The sequence below is a fragment of the Benincasa hispida genome, chromosome 3, assembly GCF_027475165.1.
Source record: "Benincasa hispida cultivar pf3 chromosome 3, pf3_genome.v1.1, whole genome shotgun sequence".
NCBI classification, from domain to species: Eukaryota; Viridiplantae; Streptophyta; class Magnoliopsida; order Cucurbitales; family Cucurbitaceae; genus Benincasa; species Benincasa hispida.
The window spans coordinates 19284840-19295431 of NC_143480.1; the positions used below are offsets into that span (position 1 = coordinate 19284840).

General features: G+C 31.6%; 2 protein-coding genes across 4 annotated transcripts; one reads left to right on the forward strand and one right to left on the reverse strand.

Annotated features, from left to right (window-relative positions):
* Positions 1 to 928: 928 nt before the first annotated feature.
* Positions 929 to 5322, forward strand: LOC120073984 (PHAF1 protein At3g51130). 2 transcript variants are annotated; one of them, XM_039026931.2, is made up of 14 exons: positions 929 to 1220; positions 1460 to 1542; positions 1752 to 1826; positions 2193 to 2260; positions 2342 to 2447; positions 2546 to 2606; positions 2699 to 2865; positions 2943 to 3005; positions 3623 to 3670; positions 4006 to 4119; positions 4223 to 4313; positions 4399 to 4469; positions 4766 to 4870; positions 4967 to 5322. In XM_039026931.2, the coding sequence occupies exons 1-14, from the start codon at positions 1124 to 1126 to the stop codon at positions 4973 to 4975; spliced, it is 1158 nt and encodes a 385-aa protein (XP_038882859.1). In that variant the 5' UTR covers positions 929 to 1123; the 3' UTR covers positions 4976 to 5322. The 2 variants fall into 2 exon arrangements, with proteins under 2 accessions (XP_038882859.1, XP_038882858.1); XM_039026930.2 differs by having other exon boundaries at positions 5029 to 5322.
* A 224-nt stretch (positions 5323 to 5546) lies between these two features.
* LOC120073985 (B-box zinc finger protein 18-like) lies at positions 5547 to 7245 on the reverse strand. 2 transcript variants are annotated; one of them, XM_039026932.2, is made up of 4 exons: positions 6707 to 7245; positions 6494 to 6590; positions 6272 to 6387; positions 5547 to 5984 (listed from the first exon to the last, which is right to left on the reverse strand). In XM_039026932.2, exons 1-4 carry the CDS (start codon positions 6797 to 6799, stop codon positions 5784 to 5786), a joined length of 507 nt encoding a protein of 168 aa, XP_038882860.1. In that variant the 5' UTR covers positions 6800 to 7245; the 3' UTR covers positions 5547 to 5783. The 2 variants fall into 2 exon arrangements, with proteins under 2 accessions (XP_038882860.1, XP_038882861.1); XM_039026933.2 differs by having other exon boundaries at positions 6272 to 6366; positions 6707 to 7186.
* Positions 7246 to 10592: the final 3347 nt, after the last annotated feature.

The following is a 10592-nucleotide window of genomic DNA, read 5'->3' on the forward strand; positions in this document are numbered from 1 at the left end:
TTATCGACCGTTATATCTGAGTGTATTGTGATTATTAACGTGAAGATCTTGTCATTTGGGACAACATATAGCTTTATTGATAGATGGCAATCTTTATCTTTTACCTACAAGAACGATAACTTAGAGATTATTGTAACCTCTTATTTGGCACTCTAGAACGACAGTAACAATAAAGTTAAAGGTATTGAAGTACCTCTTCCATCAATTAAGGTGTCTTGGATTATAAAATACTGTGAAAGCTTATGGGCATCGTTCTTAAACCATAAAGTGATTGAGAAGCCTAATGTTGTTGATCATTACCAAAAGCTTGGTCTCTTCCTCCGTCAGATTAGTTCAAAATCAATATCGATGTCATGTCGTGCTCTTCTTTTCACTCAATTGGTTGGGCATTGTTATTAGTTCCAATCTGGGATCTATTTCGACAATTTCGGCAATCCATAATCAAAATGACTTTGATGCTCCTCTTGCAATTAAGGAAGGTTTAAAGGTAGCCTCTTATTTGAAATGCTAAAATATAATCATTGAATCAGATTGACTATCAGTAATCAACCTAATTTTGGGAAAATCCTCTTCTAAAGTTGAAATTGCTTGTTGGATTAAAGAAATATGATCCTTGCAGAGTAGGTTTAACTCTTGTCTCTTCTCCTTCATCCCTTGGTCTTGTAATGGCCTAGCAGACAACATTGCTAGATTTGCAAAGGAAGACCTTAAAAGCTCCTTGTGGTTGAACAATCTTTCCAATATTTTTCTTCGATTGGTTGCTAAAGATTGTAATTTGATTTTGCCCTTCTAATAAATTGAGGTACTTTTATTTCAAAACTCAAAACATGAGGAGAAAAAGATTGTTTTTTTTAAAATAAAATAAAATAAAAACTGAAAAGTAGCGTAAAAACACAAATTAAGAAATTAAAATTGATTTTATATATGTAGGCATTAATTTCGGTTGCCCATGTTTTGGAGTTAGCGTGGGAAGTGGTAAGACCAAGAAGCGTATTTCCGAACTGTGCGATACAAAACTTGGCATTAGAAATCTGAATTCTCACCACCTGTCTTGCTCGAATCGCGAAACCCACGGAACAGAGAAATTGAACCGTCCAATAATCCAAAACCAAACCCCCCAACGATGCATCAGAGATCTAGAAGACGCTGTGAGGGCACGGCTATGGGTGCCATCGTCCTCGATCTTCAACCCGGCCTTGGCCTTGGCCCCTTCAATCTCGGTTATTTCTCTAATTCCTCCCTTTTTCATCCTCTCTCTTTCTGATTGCTGCTTCCCTTTTGTTTTAGATGCGTAAGAATCATATTTCTCCCAACAGACCTTTCATACCATTGATTTCTATTCCCACTTTTCTGATTCTCCTTCGTTTAAGGCATAATTTTTATTATGTTGGGAGGTGTGAAGGTTTCTTGGTGCTAAAGAGATTAGGAACTTATGTGCTGCACTTGTGTTGTGTCTCAGGAATGCCAATTTGTGAAGCATTTGCACAAATAGAGCAGCGCCCTAACATCTATGACGTTGTCCATGTGAAATACTTCGACGAGGTATAGCTCTACACTGCAAATGCTGTTTGCCCATATTAGAATTAAATGCATAATCTGGTTATTACTCTGCTGGATATGCCAAAATATGAAATTTACTTCAATGCCTACTTATCTCTGATTTGCATCGTTGAATTTCACTTCTGGTTTATTTGGACGCATCTCCCCCTGCCAGTGTTTCTAATGATATGTATGACTCCTTATCATTGTAGGAGCCTCTGAAACTCGATATTGTTATCAGCTTCCCAGACCATGGTTTTCATCTTCGGTTTGACCCTTGGTCACAGGTATTTTTGTTCTCTTGCATATTCATTGAAAAATAGATGATAAGGCCTTAATGGCCTTGCTTGAACAATATATGTTCTGTAGGTTTGCACATTGTGGCTTTGAGTTATAAAGAGATAACAAGGCTTTAACTTAAATCAAATATGCATACTTTAGAATCAGATGATTGCGAGAGAGTAGACATGACTTTCATTTTAATTATGATTGTTAAAATTGTTTGAATTTATCATCATTTATCAGAGTTTCCTTCAAGTATTTTATGGGAAAGGCTGCCTGATGAAATCACATCTTCGAGCTGTCTGTTCATCTTATGTTACAAAAGTTCATTTTTGCTCCAAATTAACTCATGCTTGTTCACTACTTGCTAGAGGTTACGTCTTATTGAAATATTTGATGTAAAGCGACTTCAAATGCGATATGCTACTTCTCTGATTGGGTAGGTGATCTAACTCTCATGTAGGATGCATAAATTTTTATTTTCATTTTTTGTAAATTAGTGGTCATTACTTGATTGCAGAGGACCATCCAATCTTGCTACCTTTGTAGCTGTGTACGCACTTTTCGGGCCCACTTTTCCTGGAATTTATGACAAAGATAGGGGTGTTTACACTCTATTCTATCCAGTATGTATTTGTACTTCATGGCAGACCTCTGCAAAGTAATATAATACTCTGTCTGGCATTTATTTTTCATTGTTTATATCATCTGTTTTCTGTTGTAGGGACTTTCATTTGCATTTCCAATACCAAGCCAATATACAGATTGTTGCCATGATGGAGAAGGTATTATATCATAATTTACGTTTTCTTAGTTTTTCTATCTCTTGGATTTTGGCATTCTAAGGAGAGTAACTTGCTATTCTTAACTACCAAAGCGGAGCTACCTTTGGAGTTTCCTGATGGTACAACCCCGGTTGCATGTCGAGTCTCCATATTTGATAGTTCTACAGTAAAAAAGGTTGGAGTAGGAGCCTTAATGGATAAGGCTTCTGCTCCCCCATTGCCTGCTAACAGCCTTTATATGGAGGAGGTCCATGTTAAGGTTTGACTTCCCACTTCATCTACTACTTTATTGCTATTTGAATTGCATACCTGCTTACTTTTTTCAATTGTGTGCAGCTTGGTGATGAATTATACTTTGCTGTGGGTAGTCAGCATATTCCTTTTGGTGCATCACCACAGGTAGGTTTGTGGCTCCTTGTCATGTTTACGTTGTTTAGGTGCTTTTTATCCTGAAATACTTAGCCATATATCAGATTAGTTAAATTAGTGACATGCAAAATTTGTTTAGTATTTTGTCCTTTTCCCCCCACAAAGCTCAAAGCACATGAATTCATTTTGATTAATGAAAACCATACTATGACACTAACTAGAAGACAGAGTAAGTTAAAATGGATCTTACGTCAATACGTATTGGATGTATATATTTTAATACAAAATGCACCCTTGAGTTTGGAGGAAAATAACTTAAACTCATTCAAACGTCATCTCCAAATGTACTTTAAGCCTTTCAAACAAAAAGGGGGATTCATTTACGGGGCTCTTGATGGCGGTAGAAGACATCTATCGTTGACACGATTCCTCCTTTCTGAGTTGTTACTTCTTTTACTTTTATAGTTTTGTTGTGGTTTTTCTTTAATTTTTCATATAATTTTATGTTTCCTCCTTTTGAATTTCTAGTCATTTCAACCACGGAAAGAAATAATGTGTCCTTGTTAAAGGTTGTTTAAAGTTACCTCTTACACATTTTTGTTACTCTCCTCTCTTTCTCAAATATAGACTTGTTCAATGCTTTGCAGGATATTTGGACAGAATTAGGGCGCCCTTGTGGGATCCATCAAAAACAGGTATTCTTACATGCCTTCTTGAACTAGAAGTTGTGAGTTTCCTAAACATTGCTATGATTAATTGTTCAAAGATATTAAAATATTTTATGTTGAGCTGAATTTGCTGTAGAATTTACATTTGAAGCCTTGGGTGGGAGTGGGACAACTGCCTTCAGGTTATAAGCAATCAGGCATCTTGGGCTTAATTATACATCTAGTTAAATTTATGTACATATATCAAAATTCAAGAGTCAAGACATGCATGCACATGCCATGCATAGATGCACACGATTGTTTCTGTATATTTCTTTCTTTGATAGCCTAAAATCTTGGGAGTTTTGGTTTTTCTTGTACAGGTAGATCAAATGGTTATTCATTCTGCTTCTGATCCCCGTCCCAGGACAACCCTTTGTGGAGATTACTTCTATAACTATTTTACCCGTGGTTTGGACATCTTATTTGATGGGCAGGTACTGGATGTCTTTCTATATATTAGTGTAATGTTTCTCATGGTATTTATTAATCTTTTGAGCTTTATAGTTCTAAAGTACTGTGTTTGATTTGCACTTGCAGACTCATAAAATCAAGAAGTTTGTTTTGCATACCAATTACCCTGGTCATGCTGATTTCAATTCATATATCAAGTGCAACTTTGTAATCCATGGTCTGGACCTACATGGAACATTGGTCTCTTTCTTTAGAATTATTTCTGCCAGAGTGATTGACCATTATAGTGCTGTTTCATGCAGTTTCAGGTTCTTTTGATGAAGCGAACAGTAAAAACTCTATAACCCCTAGCACGAAGTGGGAAGATGTTAAGGTAGAATGTATTTTTCTCAAATTATTTTATCACCAGGGTCAGTTCCTTATATTTGTTTTCAGGAGCTGGTTTAGACCTGTGTCGATTGAAGCCAGATGGCACATATTTTTGTATTTAACATTTAATCATCTGTAATGGGATTCATAACTCAGTAGATATGGCTAATCATCAACAATTGCTTCCTAGATCGGAGTTCTTACACTCCTTTTCCGTGTTGAAGTGTGTTTTTTTTTTTTTTTTTGTTTTGGTGTGTGGTAAATATGGAATGTCTGACATTTATTTTCCTGTGAAACTAGGAAATCCTTGGGGATTGTGGTCGAGCTGCCATCCAAACGCAAGGTTCAACAAACAATCCTTTTGGATCTACTTTCGTCTATGGCTATCAGAATGTTGCATTTGAGGTGGGTTTTTCGAACCTTTGTTTTTATCAGTGTCTGTCTTTGCATCTACTTATCTTGAAAATCAGTCTGAAGAAAAAGAACAAACGATTTTCGCAGACATTATAAGTTGATTGCTTTATTAAAGGCAGTCTGTTAATGAGCATCAATGACATGGGCAGGTGATGAAAAATGGTTACATTGCCACAGTTACCCTCTTCAAGTCATGATGGCTTCTTACTCTTGTTCAATTTGTAATGGCTGTTTAAAGAAAATGAAGTGAGCTTTGCATATGATTAGTTCTTCAGCACTTCATTGCTGGTTTGGTTATGCGGGTTATCCAGCTTCTGTGTAAATTCTCACCTTGTATGAAGCACCAAATACTCAACTAGGCATTAATTATCATGATGGACAGCATAATGATGTACATAACTATTGATTTGTATATATATAATATGATACTGTTTCAATGAACATGTTCACGGGATCTTGTTCCTCCAGTATTGATATTTGTAGTTTGTGCCGACGACTGTAGCAATGTTGTGAATTCTCTACGACTTATTTTACACCGAGTCCAAGTGTGATTCCAAGTGTTTTCCTTCAACTAAAAGTATTTTTTCAAAACTTGACAATGTTCGTTCAGATACATTACCAAAAGTAGATTTAAAATATAGAAATACAAAGAACTAAATAAAAGCGCTTATAGATAAGAACAGGTGCCTTTGTTATAAGCATTAACTTGAAGAAAGAACAATACAGTGGAACTTGGCTTTGCCTTGGGCTCAGTTACAAAAATAAAATTTATAACGGTAGAGATAGCATTTCAACCTCATTTCCTAAACTTATAACGTTTGAAAAATGTTTCCCACCTTAATGCTGGAAAATTCCCAAAAACAAAATTAAGCATCTTTTTTATTTTTTATTTTTTTGAAGGGCATTACATGTTTAAATCAATTACTTTATTAGGCCGCTTGGAATGCCCATCTCCATTTGAATAATCTTTTTTAACATCTGAGACCCTCAACTCTTGATGCTTCTCAATCTCACCCCTTTCTTCATTCTGGCTTCTCACTTTCTCAACTTGTTCCATTGGTTTTACATTCAGGTCCTTAACATCATTTTGTTTATCCCCTGGGAACTGCAAAATTAATAATAACCAAACAAACTTATTCCTTTGAGATTAATTATTCGTATTAGTGCATGCTAAACTGAACGACTAGTTTAGGAGATGACATTTTTATTATTATCATAATCGATTTATGTTTCTATATACAATAATCATTCATCAATCTATTTTTTCTTTTTGTCAACATAAGCATAGCTCAACTATCAATCTTCGAATTTTCGAATCTCCCAACTCGCAAATGATGCAAAATCCAAGAGAAAAAACATTGCATTGTAGGATTTGATTAAAAAATCACAAACCTCAACTCTCTGCCTCAGCCGAAGATATCTCTTGTGCATTCTTTTACCTCCAACATGAACAATCACGTCGCATTGTAAACACAAGGAACTACCATCTATCTCACAGTAAAAGAAAGCTGCAAATTACATCATTAATTTCCCACAGAACAATCGTTAAACCATCCAAACCCTCACCCAAAAAAAAAAGAAGAAAAATTACAACAACAATATATATAATTATACCTGGTGCATTTTCACATATATCACAGCGAGGAACTTCACTTGGATTTGCTAGGCCAACCCTTACATGACGGCTCGCTAGCTTATTGCACATGTGTACCTTTCCCAAATACATATAAAATAATCCAAAAATTAACAAAAAACACTTGCAAAAATCATGAGAATAAACGTAATACACACACTTGTTGCTTTTAATAACAATAATAATAATACAACCTTTGTATCACAAGTTGCACAAAGGGCAGCCTCATCAGCAGCACAAAACAAAGTTGCTGCAGCACTTTCACAAGAATCACAAAGTATCCTCATTTCAAAACTGATCGCTTTTATCCTCACTCATTGCCACACCCCCCACAAACATAAAAACAAGAAAAGATCAAAACTTTACGTTCATTCTCAAAAACCCACCTCATGAAAAACACACATATACATAACACTCTAGATCGATCAAATTAAAACCTGAAAAAAGTAACAAGGGTGTCTTAAAAATTGGATCTTTTTGATCGTTGATGATGATGTTTGTCTTCTTTCTTTTGGTGTCGGCTGCTGCTGTTAGGTTATATAACAATAATGCAAAACAATGACACACACAATAATAGAGAGAGAAAGAAGAAGAAGAAGATGATGATGATGAAGAAGATAATATAATATAAAAGAGAAAGGATAAAAAGGAAGGAGGTGGGTGGAATTGTCAGCAAGAGGAGGGTTCGAGAAAAAGAAGGAATTAATAAGAAGTGAAAGATTTGGTTTGTGTCGACGTCTTGAATTTCTTGGAGTAATTTTGTATTGGAAAATTGATGATTCATTAACCACATAAATTTTGAAAAAGGATGAATGTCATTGAAATGGAAAATGGCTCGTGGTTTAATTTCAGCCACCACTTGCTGTTCCTTCATATCTTAAATGGGACCCATTCCCGACCCAGGTTTTTATTTTACCTCAACCATATGAATGCCACGTGTACTACAGCAAAAAAAAAATTAAAAAAATTGATATGATATGATTTGATTCGATATTTGTGGTGACAAAAATATGTTAAAAAGGAAAATGGAAATCATAATTCATATGCATCCACTTGTTTTATGTTTTATGTTTTCAAAGGTTTAGATTTTTTGATAGGTAAGGGGATTGATTGGCTTGGCTTTCTTGGCATTGACAAGAGTTGCCATTGAATGGGAAGTGTTTTGTACCATCAATGTCAAAGACAGCATGTAAATTTAATTAATAATAATGTTGTTGTTTTGTAACATGCTCCCTAGGTTTTCTTTCCACTTATGTGAGTCATTTTAATCCTATGATTTGGATGACAGAAATATATATGAGATGATCATACTATATGGATATCAAAATTTCTCTGAGGGTGAGGATGAAGATGATGAGATGGGATTCATAATAATATGCATTTTTTTTGGATTATTTAACTTTTATCTTCTTTCAAACACGACCCCTTTATATTCTGACTACTTCATTTATTGTAGAATGGAGGATCAAACTTTCTAATTTCACGTTTGATCTAAAGAACGCAAACGATGCTTTATCATTTTTTTTTATAGAAGATTCAAACAACCTAGTTCCTCTTTTTTTTTTTTTTTTGAGATTATAATCTCTTAACCAATTAAACTATACTCATGTTGACAAACGATCGAATAGGCTAAAGAAGTTACTTGTTAGCAAACTATATGGTTGGAAAAAAATATAAGCATATGCATTTTTTAAATAATAATAAATAATATGTTAGCAGTGAAATGTTATAATATTAGATATATCTTTACCCATTATCTATTTTTATACCGTTCACCAGTTTTTTAATTAGAGCTGGGCTATAACAAATTATTTTATTTTCTATTTTTTAAAACTTTGAGTTTTTTCTTATATTATTAGTTAATTTATGAAATTGTTTTTCTTATAGAATTTAAATAATCATTATCTTGTAATATTGTATTGTAGTTATATTACATGTTTAGTCCTTAAGATTTTTAACAGACGTTTATAAAGTTTCTAAACTTTTAAATTTGTATCAAGTCTTTGACATATCTAAAAATTTTAAAAATTAATCAACCTATTTAATTTTATGTCTAACATGATTGATTAATGAGAATTTTCAACTTTTTATCTAATATATTTTTTTTTTTTTAAAGAACGTGGAATAAATGAAGGACCCAAAGTCATGATTTAGGGAGACTATTTGATGCTTCACTTAGCATCATTTAAATAAACTAAATGGCATTAACGTGCGTTGCATGTGTAAAAATTATATTACAAATTTATTTTTACAATTATTTTTAATGTATTTTTCACAAAAATAATAATACAGAATTAATAAATATTTATGGGTTTAATTGGTTCATTAGTTCACTTAAAATAATTCAAACCAACCCGACTAATTATTAACTTTAAAATGTATATATATTTTTTTCTTATGATACAATTATATACACATATATTTATTAAAGTTTTATTTAATTTCATTATTTTTTAATAATTTATTCTCCAACCACTCCTAAAAATAATATTTTTAAAATTTTGTAAAAAAAATTCATTATGCAAATTGAAATTGAGTTGATAATCTCAACCCAATATATCAAAATAATTAGATCAAAATTTTACGTATTAATATTTTGTTTCTTTTTAGAATAAAAACTGAAATAAATGGCTCGAGTAACCCGAACCAATTTAACCCTAAATGTTTCGTAGTTGGGTTGGGTTTGATTCATTTTTTAATAAAGTTATTTGGGTTGAAGAAATTTATAAACCGAACAATTAGGTTCGATCTAAAAAATTCTTCAACCCAACTCATGAACGTTCCTACTTATAAATTCAATTGTGGTCTAAAAAAAATGAAAAAAAATATAAAAAAGAATTTCAATGCAAAATTTTAATTTTTAAAATATAATGAATTCTAAGGAAGTAAAAAAAGTTGACATTATCCAATTGAACACAAAAAGGAAACACAAATATTTGTTTAGCTTAACAATGAATTTCTTTACAAATGCATTAAATAGGAGTACAAGGTAGGCAAGATGTATGTTATAATGGACTTTTTTTAGGAGATGAACTATTTATTTTTTTTAGTTTAGGAATTTAAAAATGTTAATAAATATACTTTAAAATTTTTATAATTAAAAAGAATAAGAACTTTTGTATATGTCTGTAAAAAAAAAATAAAAAAATATAAAAAATACCAATTTGTAAGGGAAATAAATTGCAGTGCAATAAAGAATTTTTAAAAATTAGAAAACATTAAAATTTATGTGGTTATGAAATTAATTAGGTCTAAATTATAAAATAAAACAAATTATTAAATTAAAATTAAAATAATTAAATGATTAATATATACTTAAATTAGTCGATTCAATTTGAAACAAAAAAGATCAAGATTCCTTGTTTAAGAATTGCATATTAAAATATGTAATTGCTACAAGAAATGCAAGATACGTCGTACCAATGAATAACCTTATTTTTTCATTATGAAACTTGAAAAATTTTGTCAATATCAACCTAGCTCAATCGTCATAAGATTTAAAAAGATTAATAGCGATGTTTTATATTATTATAATAGAATAAATATTTGAAAGGTAAAGAAAAATGATTGAGTTAATTAATTATAGTTATGTGTCTAATAAATAATAAATACCCTTCAAAATTTCACATCCACCTAGATTATGTAACCATCACATTTATTATTTGTAATTATTTTGCAAATTTCGTACTCATTATTTGTAAGATGTGGGATGATTTTTTAAAAATATTTCATAATATAAAATAACAAAGCAAGGTACATACTGAAAATTTTGAAACAGTCGTTTGGAAAAAAATAGTAGAAGATGATTCTTTAGCAAAAACACTTTTAAGATAATAAGATTGTGATTTTATGGATAAATAAGGAAATATAATCATGTGCTACAAAATGAATTTAAACAAAAAAAAATTGAAAATTATAAAATTTCATAAAAAGAATCATGTTTATATATATATATATATATATATATATTATTTATTTTTCATTATATTATTATATTATTTTTTTAAAAAAAACTAAATACATCATAAGAAAGAATATTTATACATTTAACTCGAATCCGTCCATGTTAAAAAAAAAATC

Bases quoted from the DNA above. Each gene is read 5' to 3' on its own strand.
- LOC120073985 (XM_039026932.2), bottom strand. From the start codon at position 6,799: ATGAGGATACTTTGTGATTCTTGTGAAAGTGCTGCAGCAACTTTGTTT. The intron at 6,591-6,706 runs GTTGTATTATTA...TATTTGGGAAAG, and splicing joins GTGCAACTTGTGATACAAAG to GTACACATGTGCAATAAGCT. The intron at 5,985-6,271 runs GTTTGTGATTTT...TTAATTTTGCAG, and splicing joins GGCTGAGGCAGAGAGTTGAG to TTCCCAGGGGATAAACAAAA.
- LOC120073984 (XM_039026930.2), top strand. From the start codon at position 1,124: ATGCATCAGAGATCTAGAAGACGCTGTGAGGGCACGGCTATGGGTGCC. The intron at 2,866-2,942 runs GTTTGACTTCCC...AATTGTGTGCAG, and splicing joins TGGAGGAGGTCCATGTTAAG to CTTGGTGATGAATTATACTT. The intron at 4,470-4,765 runs GTAGAATGTATT...CTGTGAAACTAG, and splicing joins CGAAGTGGGAAGATGTTAAG to GAAATCCTTGGGGATTGTGG.